At 44.3% G+C, this 27,500-nt stretch overlaps 1 protein-coding gene across 1 annotated transcript in view; it reads right to left on the reverse strand.

Annotated features, from left to right (window-relative positions):
- LOC123750438 (putative neural-cadherin 2) overlaps positions 1–27,500 on the reverse strand; it is a 349,307-nt gene that overhangs the window by 95,058 nt on the left and 226,749 nt on the right. The window contains 2 exon segments of the mRNA XM_069332160.1: positions 16,829–16,992; positions 21,832–22,065. Coding sequence (XP_069188261.1) covers positions 16,829–16,992; positions 21,832–22,065 — 398 coding nt within the window.

A 27,500-nucleotide genomic window follows, 5' to 3' on the forward strand; every position in this document is an offset into this window, starting at 1 on the left:
AGTGCGGCACCACCCCCTCATTCCACCCAACAGACACCCTACCTGCCCCAACCCCTGTCAGCCCCCCACTAAGTACCCACCTAAGGCACCCTCCCCCCCCCCACCCCTCTCCTCCCACTCACCCCCCTCCTCCCACTCCGCCCTCCCCCCAGGACCTCCCTTCTCCCCCATCCCCCAAGCCCTCCCTTCTCCCACATGCCCTTCCGTCCCTCCCACCCACAAGCCCTCCATTCTCCCCCACCCCCCTTAGCTACCCACTCTCCCCCACCCCACCTAAGCCTTCCCCTCTCCACCACTCCCCAAAACCCTCCCCTCTTCCTCAACCACCTCAGCCTTCCCTTTCCCCCCACGCCCCCCAAGCCCTCCCCACTTTATTGCCCCCCCAAACCCCCCTTTCTCCCCATCCCCCCACCCCCCTCAACCCTCCCCCTCTCACCCACCCCCCCAACCCTCCCCCCTCACCCACTCCCCCTACCCTCCCCCTCCCCCCCTCACCCACTCCCCCTACCCTCCCCTCTCCCCCCTCACCCACTCCCCCTACCCTCTCCCTCCCCCCTACCCCCCCCAAGCCCTTCCTCCTCCACCAGTCTCCCCATACCAGATCCTCCCAGCTCCCGCTCACCCCAGACCCCACAGGTCCTCCCCAGAGGAGAAGCAGAAGAGAGTTAGTTTCAGGGCAATGTACTCGAACATAGATGGGATCACAAGCAAGGCAAGTGAACTAAGGGAAAGAGCACAAGAAGTGAACCCAGATGTAATTGGACTCACTGAAACAAAACTCTCTGGAATCATAACGAATGCCGTGTTTCCCCAGGAGTACACAATAATAAGGAAAGAGAGGGAAGGTAGGGGAGGAGGAGGAGTGGCCCTACTCATGAGAAAGGAATGGAGTTTTAGGAGATGGCTATCCCGGGCTGTGAGGGTTTCAGAGACTACATAGCAGGCACCATGACAATGGGAGGACCAAGGATAGTAGTAGCAGTAATATATAATCCTCCACCAAATGACAGAAGACCCAGTCAAGAGTACGAAAGCAACAACATGGCAGTTAACACTATAATTGAGAGGGCAGCCTCTTCTGCCTGTAGAAATAGATCCCACCTGCTCATCATGGGGGACTTCAATCACGGCAGGATTGATTGGGAGAACAAGGAACCGCATGGAGGCGAGGATACGTGGAGAGCCAAACTACTGGAGGTGGCGACTAGAAACTTCTTAACCCAGCATGTCAGTGAACCCACAAGGATGAGAGGAAATGACGAACCAGCGAGACTCGACCTGGTTTTCACCCTAAACGACTCTGACATAAGAGAAATCAGTTTTGAGGACCCAGTAGGAATGAGCGACCACAGTGTATTGGTGTTTGAGTACCTGATTGAAGAAGGGTTATTGAACTCGAGAAGGGATACCGAAACCAAAAGGTTAGCATACCGAAAGGGAAACTATGAGGAGATAAGAAAATGCCTAGCAGATATAGCATGGGAAACAGCTCAGGGAAAAGACGGCCCAAGATATGATGGAATACATCACGCAAAAATGCAAGGATGCAGCAAACAAGTTTGTCCCAGTCCAAAAGGAAAACAGTGAAATGAAGATGAGAAACCCATGGTTTAATCAGAGATGTAGGCTAGCTAAGCAGCAAAGTAAAAGGGCATGGAGAAACTATAGGAATAACAGGACACTGGAGAGCAGAGAAAGATACCAGAATGCCAGGAATGAATATGTTAGGATGAGAAGAGAGGCAGAAAGACAATACGAAAATGACATCGCAAGCAAGGCAAAGACTCAGCCTAAATTGCTGCATAGCCACATCAGGAGAAAAACAACAGTAAAGGAACAGGTTATGAAATTAAGGTTAGGGGCAGAAGGATTCACTACAAACGACAAGGAAGTGTGTGAGGAACTGAATAAGAAATTCCAGGAGGTCTTCACCTTAGAGCAAGGAGAAATCCCAGAGATAAGAGAGGGAATAGCTAACCAGGAACCACTGGAAGAGTTTGAGATTACCAGCGGGGAAGTAAGGAAGTGTTTACTAGAATTGGATGTGACAAAGGCTATAGGTCCAGATGGAATCTCCCCTTGGATACTAAAGGAAGGAGCAGAAGAACTGTGCCTCCCGCTCTCCATGGTGTATAACAAATCACTGGCAACAGGGGAACTGCCAGAAATTTGGAAAGCAGCTAACGTAGTCCCGATATACAAGAAAGTGGATAGACAGGAGGCACTGAATTACAGACCAGTGTCCCTAAACTGCATATCATGCAAGATGATGGAGAAGATTGTGCGAAGAAAGCTAGTGGAGCACCTGGAGCGAAAGAACTTTGTAACACAGCATCAACATGGATTCAGGGATGGCAGGTCCTGCCTCACAGGGTTACTTGAATTCTACGACCAGGCAACAAAAATAAGGCAAGAAAGAGAAGGGTGGGCAGACTGCATATTTTTGGATTGTCAGAAAGCCTTTGACACAGTGCCACACAAGAGGCTAGTGAAAAAACTGGAGATGCAGGCTGGAGTGAAAGGGAAGGTACTCCGTTGGATACAGGAGTACCTAAGTAACAGGAGACAACGAGTCAGTGTGAGGGGTGAGGTCTCAGATTGGCGAGACGTTACGAGTGGAGTACCGCAGGGGTCAGTCCTTGGACCTATACTGTTTCTGATATATGTAAATGATCTTCCAGAGGGTATAGAATCGTTTCTCTCAATGTTTGCCGATTATGCAAAAATTATGAGGAGGATTGAAACTGAGGACGATAGTAGGAGGCTACAAGATGACGTAGACAGACTGAGTGAATGGTCCAACAAATGGCTGTTGAAGTTCAACCCGAGTAAATGCAAAGTAATGAAACTAGGTGGTGGAAATAGGAGGCCAAACACAGGATACAGAATAGGAGATGAAGTACTTAATGAAACGAACAGAGAGAAAGATCTAGGAGTTGATATCACACCAAACCTGTCTCCTGAAGCCCACATAAAAAGAATAACGTCTGCGGCATATGCGAGGCTGGCTAACATCAGAACAGCGTTCAGGAACCTGTGTAAGGACTCATTCAGAATCTTGTACACCACATATGTAAGACCAATCCTGGAGTATGCGGCCCCAGCATGGAGCCTGTACCTTGTCAAGCACAAGACGAAGCTGGAAAAAGTCCAAAGGTATGCCACTAGACTAGTCCCAGAACTAAGAGGCATGAGTTACGAGGAAAGGCTGCGGGAAATGCACCTTACGACACTGGGAGACAGAAGAATAAGGGGAGACATGATCACAACCTACAAAATCCTCAGAGGAATCGACCGGGTAAACAAGGATAAACTATTCAACACTGGTGGGACGCGAACAAGGGGACACAGGTGGAAACTGAGTACCCACATGAGCCACAGAGACGTTAGAAGGAACTTTTTCAGTGTCAGAGTAGTTAACGGATGGAATGCATTAGGCAGTGATGTGGTGGAGGCTGACTCCATACACAGTTTTAAATGTAGATATGATAGAGCCCAGTAGGCTCAGGAATCTGTACACCAGTTGATTGACAGTTGAGAGGCGGGACCAAAGAGCCAAAGCTCAACCCCCGGAAGCACAAATAGGTGAGTACAAATAGGTGAGTACACACACACACACACACACACACACACACACACACACACACACACACACACACACACACACACACACACACACACACACACACACACACACACACACACACACACACACACACACACACACACACACACACACACACACACACACACACACAGACAATAGTCAGGAAGTAATAGTATAGACAGTGTCAGGAAGCAAAAATGGCCAGCAGGCGGGAGTGGAGGAAGTACAGAAGACAAAGAACAGAGGACAACAGGAGCAGATACAACAGAGCTAGGAACGATTACATTAACATAAGACGAACATCGGAAAGGGACTATGAGAACGATATTGCAATCAAAGCGAAAAAACAACCTAAGTTACTACACAGTCATATAAGAAGAAAAATGTCGGTGAACGACCAAGTGACAAGACTAAGGAAGACAGAGGGGGCATATACTGAAAGTGACAAGGAAATCTGCGAGGCACTGAATGCCAGTTTCCATGGAGTGTTCACTACCGAGCCTGAGCAGCTCCCATTGTTGGAAGGGGTTACCCTAGATGAAAGACTATCAGATATAGAGGTGACAGCAGAGGAGGTAATGAAACAGTTGACAACTCTAGATGCAACTAAAGCAGTTGGACCAGACAAAGTATCACCGTGGATACTAAAAGAAGCAGCACAGGCCCTCAGCGTGCCTCTGGCAATGATCTTTAATGAGTCACTTATGTCAGGAGAATTGCCCAGTTGCTGGAAGAAGGCAAATGTCGTGCCGATCTTCAAGAAAGGAGATAGGGAGGAGGCACTTAACTACAGACCTGTATCACTGACAAGCATCCCCTGTAAAATACTGGAAAGAATAATTAGGCTACGACTGGTTGCACAACTGGAGAACATTAGGTTTGTGAACAAACATCAACATGGGTTCTGGACAGGGAAATCGTGCCTAACAAACCTTCTGGAATTCTATGATAAAATAACGAGGATAAGACAGGACAGAGATGGTTGGGCAGACTGCATATTTCTGGACTGCCAAAAAGCCTTTGATACAGTACCGCACATGAGACTGCTGTTCAAGCTCGAGAGGCAGGCGGGGGTGGGGGGAAAGGTCCTAGAATGGATAAGGAACTACCTAACAGGAAGGAGCCAAAGAGTTACGGTAAGGGGCGAGAAGTCGGACTGGCGAACAGTAACAAGTGGAGTACCACAAGGATCGGTGCTGGGACCAATTCTATTTCTTGTATATGTTAACGACATGTTTACAGGCGTAGAGTCCTACATGTCGATGTTTGCGGATGATGCAAAGTTGATGAGAAGAGTTGTGACAGATGAGGATTGCAGGATCCTCCAAGAGGACCTGAACAGATTGCAGAGATGGTCAGAGAAATGGCTACTAGAATTCAACACGAGCAAATGTAAAGTTATGGAAATGGGACTAGGAGATAGGAGACCAAAGGGACAGTACACAATGAAGGGGAACAGCCTACCTGTAACGACGCGTGAAAGAGACCTGGGGGTGGACGTAACACCTAATCTATCTCCTGAGGCACATATTAATAGGATAACGACAGCAGCGTACTCTACACTGGCAAAAGTTAGAACATCATTCAGAAACCTAAGTAAGGAGGCATTTAGGGCGCTTTACACTGCCTACGTAAGGCCAGTCTTAGAGTATGCCGCCTCATCATGGAGTCCCCATCTGAAGAAGCATATAATGAAACTGGAAAAGGTTCAGAGGTTTGCAACGAGACTCGTCCCAGAGCTACGAGGGATGGGGTATGAAGAGCGCCTGAGGGAACTGTGCCTTACGACACTAGAAAGAAGAAGGGAGAGGGGGGACATGATAGGAACGTATAAGATACTCAGAGGAATTGACAGAGTGGACATAGACGAAATGTTCACACGGAATAGTAACAGAACGAGAGGACATGGATGGAAGCTTGAAACTCAGATGAGTCACAGAGATGTTAGGAAGTTTTCTTTTAGCGTGAGAGTAGTGGGGAAATGGAATGCACTTCAGGAACAGGTTGTGGAAGCAAATACTATTCATAATTTTAAAACCAGGTATGATAGGGAAATGGGACAGGAGTCATTGCTGTAAACAACCGATGCTCGAAAGGCGGGATCCAAGAGTCAATGCTCGATCCTGCAAGCACATATAGGTGAGTACATATAGGTGAGTACACACACACAAGTCTTTAATGAGTCGCTTATGACGGGAGAATTGCCCAGTTGCTGGAAGAAGGCAAATGTCGTACCGGTTTTTAAGAAAGAAGATATGGAGGAGGCACTTAACTACAAACCCGTATCACTGACAAGCATCCCCTGCAAAATACTTGAAAGAATAATTAGGCTAAGACTTGTTGCTCACCTGGAGAGCAATAGGCTTGTAAACAAACACCAACATGGGTTCTGGACAGGAAATCATGCCTAACAAACATTTTGGAATTCTATGATAAAATAACAGAAATTAGGCAGGGCAGAGAAGACTGGGCAGACTGCATATTTCTAGACTGCCAAAAGGCCTTTGATACACTACCACACATGAGATTGCTATTCAAACTTGAGAGGCAGGCAGAAATAAGCGGAAAGGCCCTAGCATGGGTAATGAACTACCTAACAGGAAGGAGCCAGAGAGTAAAGGTAAGGGGCGAGAAGTCGTACTGGCGAATAGTAACGAGTGGAGTACCTCAAGGATCGGTGCTGGGACCAATCCTATTTCTAATTTACGTAAATGATATGCTTACAGGAATGGAATCGTACATGTCAATGTTCGCAGATGACGCAAAATTAATGAGAAGAGTTGTGACAGATGAGAATTGTAGGATCCTCCTTGAGGACCCGGACAGATTGCAGAGATGGTCACTGAAATGGCTACTGGAGTTCAATACGAGTAAATGTAAAGTTATGGATATGGGATCAGGTGAGAGACGACCAATGGAACAATACACAATGAAGGGGAACTGCCTACCTGAAACGATTCGAGAACGAGACCTGGGAGTGGATGTGACACCTAATCTAACTCCTGAGGCACATATAAATAGGATAATGACAGCAGCGTACTTAACACTGGCGAAAGTTGAAACTTCATTCAGAAACCTAAGTGAGGAGGCTTTTAGGGCACTTTACACTGCATACGTGAGACCCGTCTTAATGCCGCGCCATCATGGAGTCCCCACCTGAAAAAACACATTAGGAAACTGGAAAAGGTTCAGGAGTTTGCGACGAGGCTTGTCCCAGAGTTACGAGGGATGGGATATGAAGAGCGCCTGAAGGAACTGAACCTTACGACACTAGAAAAAAGAGGGAGAGAGGGGATATGATAGGAACATATAAAATACTCAGGGGAATTGACAAAGTAGAAATATATGAAATTTTCACACATAATAGTAACAGAACGAGGGGACATGGGTGGAAGCTGGAAACTCAGATGAGTCACAGAGATGTTAGGAAGTATTCTCTAAGCGTGAGGGTAGTGGAAAAATGGAATGCATCTAAGGAACAGGTTGTGGAAGCAAACTCTATTCATAATTTCAAAACTAGATATGATAGGGAAATGGGACAGGAGTCTGCTGTAAACAACCGATGGCTTGAAAGGCGGGATCCAAGAGTCAATGCTCGATCATGCAAGCACAAATAAGTGAATACAAATAGGTGAGTACACACACACACACACACACACACCAAAGAGCCAGAGCTCAACCCCCGCAAGCACAACTAGGTGAGTACACACTCACACATACTCACACACACGCACGCACGCACAAGCAGAGAGGGAGGACAGCGCTCTGAGATCACTGTTCTGAGAGCTGCTAAGCACAGCATCCTGGGAATGTGTGTGTGAGTAAGAGAGAAATTCATGTATTCGATATGATAGAAGAAAATAGGTCTGGAATCTTTACATTAGTTAACCGACAGTTAGAAATTCGGGGTCCAGGAGCTAACAGCCTGAACCTGCAGGCACAAATAGAAAATATACACACACCAAAAAAGCATGCACTTGCGCAATTTCCGGGTATGTGGTGAAATTATCGATATAAATAACATTTACTGATTAGGCATTGCTACATATCTTGGAAAATATATATTCAGACATATTTCCGGCTGTAATATATATATACAATATATGTGCAAACAAGCCTGAATGGTCCCCAGGACTATATGCAACTGAAAACTCACACCCCAGAAGTGACTCGAACTCATACTGCCAGGAACACTCTGCTGGCATACAGGATCCCTTAACCGCTCGACCAACACGACCGGACAAAAGAGGATGGTAGCCGAGGCTATTTCCATCCCCCCCGCCGGCACTCGTTTAATCTTGGGCATGGTATTTTATCAAATCACCTCATTCTTTGGGCACACGTGAGGAACACAAATGCGAACAAGCCTGAACGGTCCCCCAGACTATATGCAACTGAAAACTCACACCCCAGAAGCGACTCGAATCCATACTGCCAGGAGCACTCTGCTGGCGCACAGGATCCTTTAACCGCTCGCCCAACACGACCAGACATAATGAGGTGATAGCCGAAGCTATTTCCATCTCCCCGCCGGCACACGGTTGGTAATCTTGGGCATGGTATTTTATCAAATCATCTCATTCTTTGGGGCACACGTGAGGAACACAAACGCAAACAAGCCTGAATGGTCCCCAGGACTATATGCAACTGAAAACTCACACCCCAGAAGTGACTCAAACCCATACTTCCAGGAGCACTCTGCTGGCGTACAGGATCCCTTAACCGCTCGACCAACACGACCGGACAAAAGAGAATGGTAGCCAAGGCTATTTCCATCCCCCCCACCGGCACTCGGTTGGTAATCTTGGGCATGGTATTTTATCAAATCACCTCATTCTTTGGGGCACACGTGAGGAACACAAATGCGAGCAAGCCTGACTGGTCCCCCGGACTGTATGCAACTGAAAACTCTCTCCTCTTTAGTCAGGTCGTGTTGGTCGAGCGGTTAAGAGATCCTGTACGCCAGCAGAGTGCTCCTGGCAATATGGGTTCGAGTCATTTCTGGGGTGTGAGTTTTCAGTTGCATATAGTCCTGGGGACCATTTAGGCTTGTTCGCATATATATATACAGGCATACCTCAGTTTAAGAGTTTAATTGGTTCCTGGAGACGCCTTGTATTCCGAAAACTCGTATTCCGAAGCTAATTTCCCCATGAGAAATAAAGGGAAATGAATTAATCCGTTCCTGACTACCCCAAAAACCCCACATCAAACAAAATTTTTATACCTAATTCATCTAAATAAACCTCCAAAACTATGTTCAAGTTATTACTTACCTTGCTGTTGAATGCTGTAGGCGTATGGAAGATGGTGAGGAGGGGGGAGGAGAAGAGGAGTTATTGTTTGGAAGGGGAGTCCCCTTCCATTATCACATCAGGCAGTGAGGACCTTTCTGGTGTGCTCTCCATGGGACGTTTTATCTGAGTGCCACTAGGTCCTGGTTGAGGCTCACTGCTCGATTTCCTCACCACAAATCTGTCCATGGAAGCTTGCTTTTCCCTTCTTCGCAAGCTCTCTCTGTAGTAAGGCATCACATTGTCATTGAAAAGATTAAGACAACGGCCTACTACAGCTTTCTCTGGGTGAGTCTTTTCAACAATTGTTTGAATCTCTTCCCACATCTGACACACCTTCTTAATTACTGCAGAATGGACATGCTGCAGTAATGCTGCCGCTGCTGCCGCCTCCTCCTCCTCCACTGCAGAATCATCCGCTGCTGCGTTGTCTTGCTGTTCCTGTTGAAGGGCTAGGAGTTCTTCGGTGGTCAGTTCTTCGTTGTGTTCTTCCACCAACTCCTCCACATCTTCACCATCCAATTCCAAGCCCATTTGCTGGCCTAGACTAACAATTTCCTCAACAATAGGCGCATCATTTATAGGCTCAAACCCCTCAAAGTCTAGTTCTCTCACATATTCAGGCCACAATTTTCTCCAGCCAGAGATCAGGGTTCTTTGAATCACTTCTTGCCAGGCTTTGTCAACGAGTTTTAAAGCACTACAAATGTTAAAATGCTGTTTCCAGAACTCATTGAGGGTGAGCTTTGTGGCTTCAGTCACTTCAAAACATTTCCGAAAAAGTGCCCTTTCATGAAGTTTCTTAAAATTCGCTATGATTTTCTGGTCCATAGGCTGAATTAGAGGAATGGTCTTAGGAGGAAGGAATTTCACTGTGAGGAATTTATTGTATCTGGGCAACAAATCATCTTTCAAGCCTGGAGGATGAGCAGGAGCATTGTCGAGGAGAAGCACGGCTTTGAGTGGCAAATGTTTCTCCTGCAGATATTTTTCTATGGCAGGGCACAGCACTTCATTCACCCACTCCGAAAAAATAAGCCTAGTCACCCATGCTTTTTTATTAGCCTTCCACATCACACACAAATGGGTTTTCTGCACTTTATACTGTTTGAAAACCCTTGGATTTTCAGAATGATACACTAGCAAGGGTTTAATTTTCAAATCGCCACTCGCATTTGAACACAACACAAGCGTAAACCTATCTTTCATAGGCTTGTGTCCAGGCAAGGATTTTTCCTCCTTGGTAATGTATGTCCTCTTAGGCATTCTTTTCCAATGTCCTGTTTCGTCACAATTAAACACTTGTTGCGGTAGGTATCCCTCAGCCTCTGCAAACACTTTAAATTCGTCAATAAATCGTCCAGCGGCTGGTTTGTCTGAGCTGGCTGCCTCCCCATGCCTTGTAACACTATGGATACCACTCCTCCTTCTAAATTTTTCAAACCAGCCCCTGCTTGCCTTAAACTCTTTCATATCTGCATCACTCGTTGCAGGGGTATTCTTTAGAAGGTCTTCGTGCAACACCCTGGCTTTCTCACAAATAATGGCCTCTGAAACACTATCACCCCTTAACTCCTTGTCGTGTATCCAAATTAATAACAACTTTTCCACTTCTTCAAGTATTTGTGGTGTTTGTTTCGTTATTGTTCTTACTCCTTTTGCCACTTTAGCACCAATAATCTCATTTTTCTTCTTAAGTATAGTGCATATTGTTGATGTGGCTTTGTTGTACTGCCTACAAAGTTCAACAACACGTGTACCATTCTCAGGCTTCCGAGTGATCTCTTGTTTCTCCTCTATTGTCATCCTCACATGAGCTTTCTGGCCTTTATCCTTACCACTGGCTTTCTTGGGACCCATGGTGAGACATATAATAACAAATTGTATAGTCAAATCACCAAAAATCCAACAAAACACTGAAAATACGCGAGAAGAATTGATGTGGGGTAGTCGCTGAGCTCGAGACAATGGTAAACTGAGGGGCGGCGGGGCGGAGGGGCGACGATCGCTAAACCACCAAGCGCTAGGTCGGCCTGTACGCGAATCAACAAACTCGCGTCCCGAGGTAACCCTCGCGTTCCGAGACATATTTTTCGAGGAAATCTTGCTTGTCTTCCGAAAAACTCGCATACAGGGACACTCGCATTCTGAGGTACCAATGTATATATATATATATATATATATATATATATATATATATATATGTCGTACCTAGTAGCCAGAACTCACTTCTCAGCCTACTATTCAAGGCCCGATTTGCCTAATAAGCCAAGTTTTCCTGAATTAATATATTTACTATAATTTTTTTCTTATGAATGATAAAGCAACCCTTTTCTCTATGTATGAGGTCAATTTTATTTTATTGGAGTTAAAATTAACGTAGATATATGACCGAACCTAACCAACCCTACCTAACCTAACATAACCTATATTTATAGGTAAGGTTAGGTTAGGTAGCCAAAAAAAGCTAGGTTAGGTTAGGTTAGGTAGGTTAGGTAGACGAAAAAACATTAATTCATGAAAACTTGGCTTATTAGGCAAATCGGGCCTTGAATAGTAGGCTGAGAAGTGCGTTCTGGCTATTAGGTACGACATATATATATATATATATATATATATATATATATATATATATATATATATATATATATATATATATATATATATATATATATATATATATTTCATACACTGATGGTTTCTGGTGTCTGAACCTCAAAGCGGAATCCCGTGGTCTTATCAAGCCCCCTGTGAACATCCTCACTACGGAAGGATTCCAGCCAGGTGGGCACAAGTTGAGCCCCAGCTGGGACTTCATGCCATCCCTGGTGTGCCACAAAGCATGGAGGTATACAGGTGCTCTACCTTCCACTCACGTTAACTGATAACCACATTCAAGTCCGTAAAATCATTTAGTTCACAATTAGTTACATCAGTAATATTTGTGATACGCTTGGACCTTAAAACCTGGCTGGGATCAGGTGGGTGCGAAAGGAACTGGCCCTGAAGGTCAGGTATGGAGGAAGAAGAGCTGGCATTGAAGATCAGGCGTTAGGAACTAGCCCTGAAGGTCAGATGTGGGGGAGAAGAACTGGCCCTGTAGGTCAGGTGTGGCGGGAGGAACTGGCCCTGAAGGTCAGGTGTGGGGGAGGAACTGGCCCTGAAGGTCAGGTGTGGGGGAGGAACTGGCCCTGAAGGTCAGGTGTGGGGGAGAAACTAGCCCTGATGGTCAGGTTAGGTGGGAGGAACTTGCCCTAAACATCAGGTGTGGGGGAGAAGAACTGCCCCTAAAGGTCAGGTGTGGGGGGAGAAGAACTGACCCAAAAGGTCAGGTGTGGGGGGAGAAGAACTGACCCTAAAGGTCAGGTGTGGGGGAGAAGAACTGACCCTAAAGGTCAGGTGTGAGGGAGGAACTGACCCTAAAGGTCAGGTGTGGGGGAGAAGAACTGACCCTGAAGGTCAGGCGTGGGGGAAGGAACTGACCCTGAAGGTCAGGTGTGGGGGAAGGAACTGACCTTAATGGTCAGGTGTGGGGGAAGGAACTGACCCTGAAGGTCAGGTGTGGGGGAAGGAACTGACCCTAATGGTCAGGTGTGGGGGAGAAGAACTGACCCTGAAGGTCAGGTGTGGGGGAAGCAACTGACCCTGAAGGTCAGGTGTGGGGGAAGGTACTGACCCTGAAGGTCAGGTGTGGGGGAAGGAACTGACCCTAATGGTCAGGTGTGGGGGAAGGAACTGACCCTAATGGTCAGGTGTGGGGGGAGAAGAACTGACCCTGAAGGTCAGGTGTGGGGGAAGGAACTGACCCTAATGGTCAGGTGAGGGGGAAGGAACTGACCCTGAAGGTCAGGTGTGGGGGAGAAGAACTGACCCTGAAGGTCAGGTGTGGGGGATGGAACTGACCCTGAAGGTCAGGTGTGGGGGAAGGAACTGACCCTGAAGGTCAGGTGTGGGGGAGAAGAACTGACCCTGAAGGTCAGGTGTGGGGGAAGGAACTGACCCTGAAGGTCAGGTGTGGGGGAAGGAACTGACCCTGAAGGTCAGGTGTGGGGGAGAAGAACTGACCCTGAAGGTCAGGTGTGGGGGAAGGAACTGACCCTGAAGGTCAGGTGTGGGGGAAGGAACTAACCCTGAAGGTCAGGTGTGGGGGAAGGAACTGACCCTGAAGGTCAGGTGTGGGGGAAGGAACTGACCCTGAAGGTCAGGTGTGGGGGAGAAGAACTGACCCTGAAGGTCAGGTGTGGGGGAAGGAACTGACCCTGAAGGTCAGGTGTGGGGGAAGGAACTAACCCTGAAGGTCAGGTGTGGGGGAGAAGAACTGACCCTGAAGGTCAGGTGTGGGGGATGGAACTGACCCTGTAGGTCAGGTGTGGGGGAAGGAACTGACCCTGAAGGTCAGGTGTGGGGGAGAAGAACTGACCCTGAAGGTCAGGTGTGGGGGAAGGAACTGACCCTGAAGGTCAGGTGTGGGGGAAGGAACTGACCCTGAAGGTCAGGTGTGGGGGAGAAGAACTGACCCTGAAGGTCAGGTGTGGGGGAAGGAACTGACCCTGAAGGTCAGGTGTGGGGGAAGGAACTAACCCTGAAGGTCAGGTGTGGGGGAGAAGAACTGACCCTGAATGTCAGGTGTGGGGGAAGGAACTGACCCTGAAGGTCAGGTGTGGGGGAAGGAACTGACCCCTGAAGGTCAGGTGTGGGGGAGAAGAACTGACCCTGAAGGTCAGGTGTGGGGGAAGGAACTGACCCTGAAGGTCAGGTGTGGGGGAAGGAACTGACCCTGAAGGTCAGGTGTGGGGGAGAAGAACTGAACCTGAAAGTCAGGTGTGGGGGAAGGAACTGACCCTGAAGGTCAGGTGTGGGGGAAGGAACTCACCCTGAAGGTCAGGTGAGGGGGAGAAGAACTGACCCTGAAGGTCAGGTGTGGGGGAAGGAACTGACCCTGAAGGTCAGGTGTGGGGGAAAGAACTGACCCTGAAGGTCAGGTGTGGGGGAGAAGAACTGACCCTGAAGGTCAGGTGTGGGGGAAGGAACTGACCCTGAAGGTCCGGTGTGGGGGAAGGAACTGACCCTGAAGGTCAGGTGTGGGGGAGAAGAACTGACCCTGAAGGTCAGGTGTGGGGGAAGGAACTGACCCTGAAGGTCAGGTGTGGGGGAAGGAACTGACCCTGAAGGTCAGGTGTGGGGGAAGGAACTGACCTTGAAGGTCAGGTGTGGGGGAAGGAACTGACCCTGAAGGTCAGGTGTGGGGGAGAAGAACTGACCCTGAAGGTCAGGTGTGGGGGAAGGAACTGACCCTGAAGGTCAGGTGTGGGGGGAGAAGAACTGACCCTGAAGGTGAGGTGTGGGGGAAGGAACTGACCCTGAAGGTCAGGTGTGGGGGAAGGAACTGACCCTGAAGGTCAGGTGTGGGGGGAGAAGAACTGACCCTGAAGGTCAGGTGTGGGGGGAGAAGAACTGACCCTGAAGGTCAGGTGTGGGGGAAGGAACTGACCCTGAAGGTCAGGTGTGGGGGAAGGAACTGACCCTGATGGTCAGGTGTGGGGGGAGAAGAACTGACCCTGAAGGTCAGGTGTGGGGGGAGAAGAACTGACCCTGAAGGTCAGGTGTGGGGGGAGAAGAACTGACCCTGAAGGTCAGGTGTGGGGGGAGAAGAACTGACCCTGAAGGTCAGGTGTGGGGGAGGGAACTGACCCTGAAGGTCAGGTGTGGGGGAAGGAACTGACCCTGAAGGTCAGGTGTGGGGGGAGAAGAACTGACCCTGAAGGTCAGGTGTGGGGGGAGAAGAACTGACCCTGAAGGTCAGGTGTGGGGGAAGGAACTGACCCTGACGGTCAGGTGTGGGGGAAGGAACTGACCCTGAAGGTCAGGTGTGGGGGGAGAAGAACTGACCCTGAAGGTCAGGTGTGGGGGAAGGAACTGACCCTGAAGGTCAGGTGTGGGGGAAGGAACTGACCCTGAAGGTCAGGTGTGGGGGAAGGAACTGACCCTGAAGGTCAGGTGTGGGGGAAGGAACTGACCCTGAAGGTCAGGTGTGGGGGAAGGAACTGACCCTGAAGGTCAGGTGTGGGGGAAGGAACTGACCCTGAAGGTCAGGTGTGGGGGAAGGAACTGACCCTGAAGGTCAGGTGTGGGGGAAGGAACTGACCCTGAAGGTCAGGTGTGGGGGAAGGAACTGACCCTGAAGGTCAGGTGTGGGGGAAGGAACTGACCCTGAAGGTCAGGTGTGGGGGGAGAAGAACTGACCCTGAATGTCAGGTGTGGGGGGAGAAGAACTGACCCTGAAGGTCAGGTGTGGATGGAGAAGAACTGACCCTGAAGGTCAGGTGTGGGGGAAGGAACTGACCCTGAAGGTCAGGTGTGGGGGAAGGAACTGACCCTGAAGGTCAGGTGTGGGTGAAGGAATTGACCCTGAAGGTCAGGTGTGGGGGAAGGAACTGACCCTGAAGGTTAGGTGTGGGGGAAGGAACTGACCCTGAAGGTCAGGTGTGGGGGAAGGAACTGACCCTGAAGGTCAGGTGTGGGGGAAGGAACTGACCCTGAAGGTCAGGTGTGGGGGAGAAGAACTGACCCTGAAGGTCAGGTGTGGGGGAAGGAACTGACCCTGAAGGTCAGGTGTGGGGGAAGGAACTGACCCTGAAGGTCAGGTGTGGGGGAAGGAACTGACCCTGAAGGTCAGGTGTGGGGGAAGGAACTGACCCTGAAGGTCAGGTGTGGGGCAAGGAACTGACCCTGAAGGTCAGGTGTGGGGGAAGGAACTGACCCTGAAGGTCAGGTGTGGGGGAAGGAACTGACCCTGAAGGTCAGGTGTGGGAGAAGGAACTGACCCTGAAGGTCAGGTGTGGGGGAAGGAACTGACCCTGAAGGTCAGGTGTGGGAGAAGGAACTGACCCTGAAGGTCAGGTGTTGGGGAAGGAACTGACCCTGAAGGTCAGGTGTGGGGGAAGGAACTGACCCTGAAGGTCAGGTGTGGGGGAGGAACTGACCCTGAAGGTCAGGTGTGGGGGAAGGAACTGACCCTGAAGGTCAGGTGTGGGGGAAGGAACTGACCCTCAAGGTCAGGTGTGGGGGAAGGAACTGACCCTCAAGGTCAGGTGTGGGGGAAGGAACTGACCCTGAAGGTCAGGTGTGGGGGAAGGAACTGACCCTGAAGGTCAGGTGAGGGGGAAGGAACTGACCCTGAAGGTCAGGTGTGGGGGGAGAAGAACTGACCCTGAAGGTCAGGTGTGGGGGGAGAAGAACTGACCCTGAAGGTCAGGTGTGGGGGGAGAAGAACTGACCCTGAAGGTCAGGTGTGGGGGGAGAAGAACTGACCCTGAAGGTCAGGTGTGGGGGAAGGAACTGACCCTGAAGGTCAGTTGGGGGGAAGCAACTGACCCTGAAGGTCAGGTGTGGGGGAGAAGAACTGACCCTGAAGGTCAGGTGTGGGGGAAGGAACTGACCCTAATGGTCAGGTGTGGGGGGAGAAGAACTGACCCTGAAGGTCAGGTGTGGGGGAAGGAACTGACCCTGAAGGTCAGGTGTGGGGGAAGGAACTGACCCTGAAGGTCAGGTGTGGGGGAGAAGAACTGACCCTGAAGGTCAGGTGTGGGGGATGGAACTGACCCTGAAGGTCAGGTGTGGGGGAAGGAACTGACCCTGAAGGTCAGGTGTGGGGGAGAAGAACTGACCCTGAAGGTCAGGTGTGGGGGAAGGAACTGACCCTGAAGGTCAGGTGTGGGGGAAGGAACTGACCCTGAAGGTCAGGTGTGGGGGAGAAGAACTGACCCTGAAGGTCAGGTGTGGGGGATGGAACTGACCCTGAAGGTCAGGTGTGGGGGAAGGAACTGACCCTGAAGGTCAGGTGTGGGGGAGAAGAACTGACCCTGAAGGTCAGGTGTGGGGGAAGGAACTGACCCTGAAGGTCAGGTGTGGGGGGAGAAGAACTGACCCTGAAGGAGAAGTTGTTGGAGACGTCCTGATCAACGACGATGAGGGTGGCGAGGACTTGGTCCCGGGTCAGACTCTCAGACACGTCCAGCGTCCACTCTGGCCGTGAGAACCTCGGCGGCACATCGTTCACGTCCCCCACCTCCACCACTACCGTCCCTGTCCCTGCAGGGGAAGGAAACACTGTTTAGGGAGACACTTGTCACTGTCCCTGCCCTTGTCCCTGAGGAAGAGGCTGGTTCAGGGAGACACTTGTCACTGTCCCTGCCCTTGTCCCTGAGGAAGAGGCTGGTTCAGGGAGACAATTTACACAGCAACCAATGCAACACACAAATATTCCCACAGGAATATAAAGGAAAGGGGGAACGGCTAAGGCTATGGGGAAAAGTCTATGGGGAGGCTAAGGCTATGGGGAAAAGTCTATGGGGAGGCTAAGTCTATGGGGAAAAGTCTATAGGGAAGGCTAAGGCTATGGTGAAAGGCTAAGTCACCAGATTTGAAGTACAACGTTGGTCTTTCACTCCTATAAAAAACGACTGTTCACAGGTTTGCTAATTAACTCTTTCATGACATGAATACCGTCAGTATTGATAATACAAAGGTGTCTGAGTAGCCAGTGCTAGGTCATAAGCTTAGTTACTTGGTGCATTACAAAGAATTGCCAAGGCACTTAAACAGCAATATAGCATGAGATCAAAACAAAGTTTGTTTGTTCATAATGTTGCAAACAATCTAAGGTGCAGATATGAGGAACATTACATGTTAATTCTATTTTCTAAATGTGTACACAATAATATACTGAAAAATATAATTTGCTAATCTGTTTACCTTGTTTACCGTGAGATTAAAAGACAAGAACTTTCCTTTGTCTTGGGGAAAATGTTTGCCACTATGAATTTTAGAACAAATACTTCGAGTTATATTAAAAATGCAAAATTAAAAGACTTTCAGAGGGAATGATTGTCATGCTACCTAATGATTTTCAATATTTATATCAAATTTCTTCAGCCCTGTAAATTGTGAATCAATTTAACTCTATAATCATGATTCGTTTTATTTATTTCAGTCTGGATATGACTCTGTTTATCAGTGCTGAACACATTATATGACAATCATCACTACCATAACTATAACTCTCTCGCATTACAACGACCACAACCTTAGTCAGCACCCCATAATAGGCAGTATAGAAATACAATTACTTTCTCCAACTGAAACGCGAAAAATCTTCCAATGAAACTGAAAAATCTATACTGGATATTTGTCCTAGCCTCTGTGCTCTGCTTGCTTGCTCTCCTGTCAACATTTACTCACAAATGTATTTATTCATTTACTTTCATCAAATTGGTGATGTTAATCATGCAACTTTTTTTATTTGTTTCCAATATGTCATAATTTGCATTTATCAGCATGAAAATGCGTCTGCTAATTGTTAGTTTGACACAATAATTATTGGGTCTTAGTCAGCTTTATATTTCCTTTGTTTGGTGCTGCAGATTTGCTTCCCAGTTTGGAGTCTTCACTAAATTAAAATGTAGAATAAGTCCTTATCGATCTGTTAAATGAAGAGCAAATCTGGTCCCAAGGTTAAACGCTGCGACACTCCTCTTGAAATTTCTATCCATCCGGATGCATTTCTATTTCGAAGTAGACTTATGTGTCAGGATAACCAATTTTGCAAGACAAACTTTATGCAAAACCACCTATTCCATTTTTTTAATAGTTATCGTTGAGGAACTTTATTGAATGCTTTCTGAAAATCACACGATATCTAACTCCTTACTTTCAACAAATATATAAAAAGTATAACAAACGAAATTAAGATAATTAATAAGATGAATTTGAGAATATTTTTTGGAGTAGGACTGTGGGATCGCACCTCCATCCGGGGTGACATCGGTCACGCATCTAGGGTCACCCAGGACGCTAATTTGACCCTTGTCCTACTTCAATCATATTGTCATGGATCTATCTCGTTATTGTGATTTCATTGTATACACACATGATTTTTATGCTAACCATTTTGATAATTAAATTATCTTGACTCCCAATAAAATACTATGAGTTCTCGAATTATTGGTTTCAGGAGTGTACCGACTACCGACGATCAGCTGATTGGCCGTTTGGCTGATTTGATTACAAGAAGAATAAATTTATTTGGTAGAAGTTGACGTGACATTGGCACGGTTTCCCTTCTTGCGGAACTGGTCCTGGCTTGAGTGACATTGAAAGTATGGTCAACTTTGCCTACTCTCAAGCTAAACGAAATTTCTTTCATCCTAAACCTGCTTCCAACACTAGTAGCACTGTACTAAGCCTTCCCTTCGTGTCTGAACTCAAAACTTTTACTAAAACCTCGTCCTCTTGACATAAAGCTCGCCTTTCGACAAACTAACACACTTCGTAGCAATCTAGTTCACTCTGCTCCTCCTGCTTCTAAGGTTGCTGGTGTCTACTCTATTTCTTGTTCGTCTTGTCCTCTCCAATATTTTGGCGAAACTGCCTGTACACTTAATAACACATTTAAAGAACACAAGAGAAGTGTTAAGTCTGCAGACACTAACAATGCTCTCTTCTGTCATGTGAGGGATTCTAATCATCCTATTAATTGGTCTTTCTCCAAAATAATCTTTCCTGCCTCTACTCTACACAGACGCCGTCATGTTAAATCTGCTCTAATACACAATGTACCCAACATGAACTTGAGTCCTGGCTTTGTTGCTGTGAACTCTTCCCCTTCACAGTATATACTCAAATGATCGAATCTTTCCAACAAACGTGACCTAACATAAGCTTACCCCTTCCATTTATCTTTCTTTCTCTTTCATTTTCTTTCTCTCTTCTCTCTTTTTTCTGATCTTTGTTTTCTCTTATGATCCCTTGCTATTCTCTTCTTATTCCTATTACTAACCCCTTCTCATTCGATGGTTATAATAGGAGCTGCCTCGCATGGGCCAATGGGCCTTCTGCAGTTCTTATTCCTACTACTATCGCCTCTACTACACCTTACCTTACTCCTCGCCTCTCTCTTGCCTATTTATTGGCTGCATCAACTTCTTCATCGCCTCCACAGATCTCCAGTATCCGCTCTTGATGATGGCAATGTCATCATGCCCGTGCCATCTTTTGGGTGGCTTAATCTTCATCATCAATCAATTCCTCATCGACAGACACACATAGCACCGCTCCTGTGCCAGGTAAGTTCACTACGGGCTCTCCATAGCCCGCTCTACTTGCCCCACTCCTGTGCCAGGTAAGTTGCGGGCTCACTTGAAACTGCTTGAAACTTGTTCCGTGTTGCTGAATTTAAACAACAACAACAACTTCCTCCTCAGAATCGACTTGGGAATGGTCCAGGACGGACCAAACGTCGTCGTCCCTTCACCTTCTAGTGTGTGGTCTGGTCAACATTCTTCAGCCACGTTATTGTGACTCATCGCCTGATATAAAACATGTTTCAGTTCCATTTACCACAGGTAAATACCGAAGCAAAAAAAATCATATTTAATATCCTTTCCGTCTCTTCTAAGTCAACATTTATACTGCTGTGTAACTAATAGACTTGGAAAGCTAAAAAAAAAAAAAAGTTTTCTCCATATAAAGCAAATATATTTTCGGCTTGCTGTGCTATTTTCTGCAATATGTAATTCATATTCTAGAATGCCAAGTTGAGCGAGTTTCTTTGCATTAAATTCTAACATAATATATTTTCCTGTATTCTCCACATTGCGTTCTGGTAATTTTTGATGAATAAAATAAAAAAATATATGTGTAATTTTTTAGTTCATTATTCAACCAGTTTGGTTTGATGGATACTTTTGATCAGTTGCTTTCCTTCAGTGAGATACTTTTTATTTGGATATAAAAACTCTTCAAGCAGTTTTGCTCAATTTTCAAGCTTAAAATCTGGAAATTTTTTGCGACCACTATTTCTTTCATAAAATAAATGATATTTGGTCAGATTGAACGATGATTACTTCAACTAAACTCCCCACATCATCATCTACAAACTCCTTACTAGTAGTTAGAAGTAAATCCAAGCCATGTGCCTTCCGATTGGCTAATTTACCATATGAACTGGAATCTAGAATTAACATCCAGTAAATAATTATATCGATATATTATGCAACAGATTCATGCATTTTTGGGAAATCTAATTGTGACTGTCAAATACCTTTCATGGTATTATCACCGTAGGATTTTATATTGTGCCCTTCATGCTCTGTGCTCAGTTATTATCCCTCTTATCAATAGCTGTTTATGTTTGATTTATGAGACGGTTCTCCTTGCCTAAATATTTTTATCTCTCACATTATTGTATTTTTGTTACCTACTCTGATACCTGGAGATTTACTATGCCACGCGTTACTACTAATGCTGCAACTTTACATTGTCGCTGCTAAAGTGAGACACAGCGCATGTAAAGTGAACTTAATTTATTAGTGTTTTTATGTTGAAATGAGCACTTCAATTATGTCGCCCAAATTAAGATTTATACCAACCAGAGTTTAAGCATTAGCTCCCTAAATGCGGCATTATTTACCGTTTTGTTATTGATATTTAACGTCTTAATAGTTCGTGATGAGTATTATTTCGATTTACAATTTAAGACGACTAAAGTAGATGGCAGAATGGTGGCTTGTGGAGAATTGATTCCGCGCGCTGATGCTCCACACTACCAATGGAATACTCACGTTCCACCACCTCATAAACACACTACTAAAACCACACTGTTGAACGCTAGAGAAGAGAACGGTATACCCACCATAGAAGCCCCCCTGCGGTACATTGTAGAACCCAGCAGTACACAGTACAACCCAGCAGTACACAGTACAACCCAGCAGTACACAGTAGAACCCACCAGTACACGCGTGAATCCTATGGTACATCAACCGTGAAAGCTCCCTGTGGTACGCTAGATCTAGAAACCCTACGGTAAATCGAGCAGAGAAGCTGTCTAGAGTGCATTAGAGGGCCCCTATCTCCCCTTGCCGGTACACTCACCCTTGAGGCCACCGCCGTCAGTGGCCACAACCTGGACGGTGTACCGTTGAGTCTTCTCGCGGTCGAGGCAACAGAGCGCCGTGGTGATGAGCCCCAGCTGACTGTCGATGCTGAAGATGGGGCTCCCGCTCGACTCGTCTATCACATTCTTCTCCAGCGAGTAGACCAGGCGAGCATTGTGGCCCTCGTCGGGGTCATCGTGGTCCGTGGCCACCATCTGGGCCACCACGGTGCCTTAGGGAAGACGGCGTCAGTAAGGATCACATCTTCCAATTTAGGAATGCTGTAAATTTCTTAGTCGTGAAAAGCTGAGAACTAAACTTTAACAGTAAGATGTTACTGCTTCTCTGCTTCGGTTTGACTGGTGATCATTTGACAAATATAAACACACACATAGATGTATAAATATATAAAATTATAATTTATTTAAAATTAATGTATGAAAAAATTGAAGAAAGCGTTTACTTAATGAGTCATACAATCTATTACACGCAAATTCACTTCTTTTTCAAGAATCTATATTCAACTCTCACCAACTTAAATAACCCAGAACGATAAGTAGAAGAAGAATAGAATTTAGGGTTATACGCTTCAAGCCTATGAAATTTAGAGAAATTTCTTGCAAATATTAAGAAAGCTCAAATCATACTACAATTTTTTTGTTTTATGGAACTTCCTCTCAGCCTTCATGAGAAAACTATGAACAGTAATACCAAATTATAGATCAGATATGGTTTTAGTGGTATTCAGCCTGAAGCATCTAAATGATTCACTTCATTCCGTAAATAAGTAAAATTATCTTGGGCATTTAGCTGAAATTTTTTCACGTCTGTTGCGAAGAAATTTTTTGGATAAATTTCTACTATATATATATTAACTGATGGATTGGATATTAATGTTTTCTTGTCAAAAAGACTATTTGTTTAGTGACTCGGTGAGACAGCAAACAGTTGGGATTTTATCATGGGAAAGAAAAACTTACGTTTATCGTCTAAAAGATTAGATAGCTTTAAGGGGGTTCAATTGATGTATTTTATTTATTATTATTGTTTTCAATTCATCACAATTATCACATGAAATTGTAACAGCTAATGCTGCAACAAGTCTGGCATTCCGTGCCTCACACGACACAACTCTATGAACCAAACATGTTTGCCTTCTCCAGTAGAGCGGTAGAGCTGATGGTACCAGAAGGAGCGGTACCAGATTATATGTTCCATCAAGGACCATATAATCTCTTCCCACAACCAGACCATCACCAGAAAAGTCTTAACAAACAACACAGAAATCATCGATAGATACAGCGATAGCAGGCGCCTTGACATATGCAAGGCACTACACATCAAAAGGTCAACACCAGCAATCAACAGCCAATTATTGCACAACTAAATTCTACCCACTTCAAGACTCCGTACCAATATAAAAGCATCAAGAGGAAGTATGGGCCAATAGGCACTTTGCAGTTACTTCCATTCTTCCCTCTCATTTATCCAATTAATACCCAATGTTCCGTGTTCTGCCTTGTGTTGGTCAAAAGTTTGTTCACCTCATCCAAAACTGTTGCAACATATCACCTCACCCAAAGGCGAGTATATAAGACAAGTGTTAGAATAAGTAAAACTCTGTTTAGTGTTTTCAGGTTACAGTTGTGTGTGTGTAAACCAAAGTCTTTGAAAATGTAATAAGTTATTATGAAACACGTTCAAGCGTCGCGTCAGACTAGAAATAAAAATGAATTTTGGAGAATTGATTTTTCAAATACCATCGACAGTAAAAAAGAAAAATAACAGATATTCAGAAAATTCGTGTTAGAATTATTTATCTTACTTTTTCAGTCATATTTTACAACATATATATATATATATATATATATATATATATATATATATATATATATATATATATATATATATATATATATATATATATATATATATATATATATATATATATATATATATATATATATATATATATATATATATATATATATATATATATATATATATATATATATATATGTATGTATACATATGTATATATGACTGAAAACTCACACACCAGAAGTGACTCGAACCCATACTGCCAGGAACAACGCAACTGGTATCTACAGGACGCCTTAATCCGTTTGACCATCACGACCGGACATAAGGAAGTGATAGCCTAAGCTATTTGAACCACTTCCCGCCGGTACTCAGATGGTAATCTTGGGCATAGCATTTTATCAAATCACCTCGATAATCACGATGAAAGAGCATCGGGGGTCCCACACTATCTCATTGCCTGGGAGAGGATTGGAGTTCTGGTTGGTTAAATACCCCAGAATTCCTACCTCTCTTTTTATGGCTTTGAAGTATGTTGTAGTGGATACAGCGTGCAACTGCCACCTTGTTGGCCAGTGTTCGAGTCCCCTGGTGGGTTGAGTGTCTAAAAAGTTACATATATACATATATACATATACACATATATACATATATACATATATACATATATATATATATATATATATATATATATATATATATATATATATATATATATATATATATATATATATATATATATATATATATATATGTCGTACCTAGTAGCCAGAACTAACTTCTCAGCCTACTATTCAAGGCCCGATTTGCCTAAAAAGCCAAGTTTTCCTGAATTAATATATTTACTATAATTTTTTTCTTATGAAATGATAAAGCTACCCTTTTCACTGTGTATGAGGTCAATTTTTTTTTATTGGAGTTAAAATTAACGTAGATATATGACCGAACCTAACCAACCCTACCTAACCTAACCTAACCTATATATATAGGTAAGGTTAGGTTAGGTAGCCAAAAAAAGCTAGGTTAGGTTAGGTTAGGTAGGTTAGGTCGACGAAAAAACATTAATTCATGAAAACTTGGCTTATTAGGCAAATCGGGCCTTGCATAGTAGGCTGAGAAGTGAGTTCTGGCTACTAGGTACGACATATATATATATATATATATATATATATATATATATATATATATATATATATATATATATATATATATATATATATATATATATGTCGTACCTAGTAGCCAGAACTCACTTCTCAGCCTACTATGCGAGGCCCGATTTGCCTAATAAGTCAAGTTTTCATGAATTAATTGTTTCTCGACTACCTAACCTAACCTAACTTTTTCGGCTACCTAACCTAACCTAACCTAACCTATAAAGATAGGTTAGGTAGGGTTGGTAAGGTTCGGTCATATATCTACGTTAATTTTACCTCCAATAAAAAAAAAATGACCTCATACATAATGAAATGGGTAGCTTTATCATTTCATAAGAAAAAATAGAGAAAATATATTAATTCATGAAAACTTGGCTTATTAGGCAAATCGGGCCTTGCATAGCATGCTGAGAAGTGCGTTCTGGCTACTAGGTACGACATATATATATATATATATATATATATATATATATATATATATATATATATATATATATATATATATATATATATATATATATTAGTATATTTTGGTAGCAGTCTTTCCTGTAGACATATATTATTAAATATGACCGAAAAAGTAAGATTAATAATTCTAACACGAATTTTCTCAATCTTTCGTACATTTCTTTTCACTGTTGGAGGTAAATCAAAAATCAATTCTCCAAAATTCATTTTTATTTCTAGTCTGACGTGACACGAGCGCGTTTCGTTAAACTTATTACATTTTCAAAGACTTTAGTTTACAAATACACAACTGAATAGAACTTACGCATCTCCGATTTTATATCTACATTTGAGAGAGGTGGATGGGGTGAGGTGGCATTAATAGGATATTAATTTCATCAACACAAGACAGAACACGAAACAATGGGTATTGAATAAAAGTGATTGTAGAAAGCCTATTGGTCCATATTTCTTGATGCTTCTATATTGGAGCGGAGTCTTGAGGTGGGTAGAATATAGTTGTGCATTAATTGGCTGTTGATTGCTGGTGTTGACTTCTTGATGTGTAGTGCCTCGCAAACGTCAAGCCGCCTGCTATCGCTGTATCTATCGATGATTTCTGTGTTGTTTACTAGGATTTCTCTGGCAATGGTTTGGTTGTGGGAAGAGATTATATGTTCCTTAATTAATGGAGCCCTGTTGCTTATGCATCGTTAAACGCCTAGAAGGAAATGTTGTTGTCTTGCCTATATACTGGTTTTTTTTGGAGCTTACAGTCCCCAAGAGGGCATTTGAAGGCATAGACGACGTTGGTCTCTTTTAAAGTGTTCTGCTTTGTGTCTGGAGAGTTTCTCATGAGTAGGCTGGCCGTTTTTCTGGTTTTATAGTAAATCGTCAGTTGTATCCTCTGATTTTTGTCTGTAGGGATAACGTTTCTATTAACAATATCTTTCAGGACCCTTTCCTCCGTTTTATGAGCTGTGGAAAAGAAGTTCCTGTAAAATAGTCTAATAGGGGGTATAGGTGTTGTGTTAGTTGTCTCTTCAGAGATTGCATAGCGTTTCACTTTCCTTCTTATGATGTCTTCGACGAAACCATTGGAGAAGCCGTTGTTGACTAGGACCTGCCTAGTCAACAACGTTTCTAGGCGTTTAACGATGCATAAGCAACAGGGCTTCATTAAGGAACATATAATCTCTTCCCACAACCAAACCATCGCCAGAGAAATCCTAGTAAACAACACAGAAATCATCGATAGATACAGCGATAGCAGGCGGCTTGACGTTTGCGAGGCACTACACATCAAGAAGTCAACACCAGCAATCAACAGCCAATTAATGCACAACTATATTCTACCCACCTCAAGACTCCGCTCCAATATAGAAGCATCAAGAAATATGGGCCAATAGGCTTTCTACAATCACTTCTATTCAATACCCATTGTTTCGTGTTCTGTCTTGTGTTGATGAAATTAATACCCTATTAATGCCACCTCTTGTTCTGTCTTGTGTTGATGAAATTAATACCCTATTAATGCCACCTCACCCCATCTACCTCTCTCAAATGTAGATATAAAATCGGAGATGCGTAAGTTCTATTCAGTTGTGTATTTGTAAACTAAAGTCTTTGAAAATGTAATAAGTTTTACGAAACGCGCTCGTGTCACGTCAGACTAGAAATAAAAATGAATTTTGGAGAATTGATTTTTGATTTACCTCCAACAGTGAAAAGAAATGTACGAAAGATTGAGAAAATTCGTGTTAGAATTATTAATCTTAATTTTTCGGTCATATTTAATAATATATATATATATATATATATATATATATATATATATATATATATATATATATATATATATATATATATATATATATATATATATATATATATATATATATATATATATATATATATATATATATTTATATATATATATATATATATATATACATATATATATATATATATATATATATATATATATATATATATGTATATAAATATATATATATATATATATATATATATATATATATATATATATATATATATATATATATATATATATATATATATATACACAGACTTGCCTATATAACTCGCAAGCTGAAGTTTATAACTTTTTAACACTTAACCCACCAGGAGACTCGAGCCCGGGTCCACAGAGTGGCAGGTACACACTGTATCCACTGCACCATACTTCAAAGCCATAAAGAGAGGTAGGAATTCCGGGGTATTT

This window comes from Procambarus clarkii, chromosome 27, assembly GCF_040958095.1.
Source record: "Procambarus clarkii isolate CNS0578487 chromosome 27, FALCON_Pclarkii_2.0, whole genome shotgun sequence".
NCBI classification, from domain to species: Eukaryota; Metazoa; Arthropoda; class Malacostraca; order Decapoda; family Cambaridae; genus Procambarus; species Procambarus clarkii.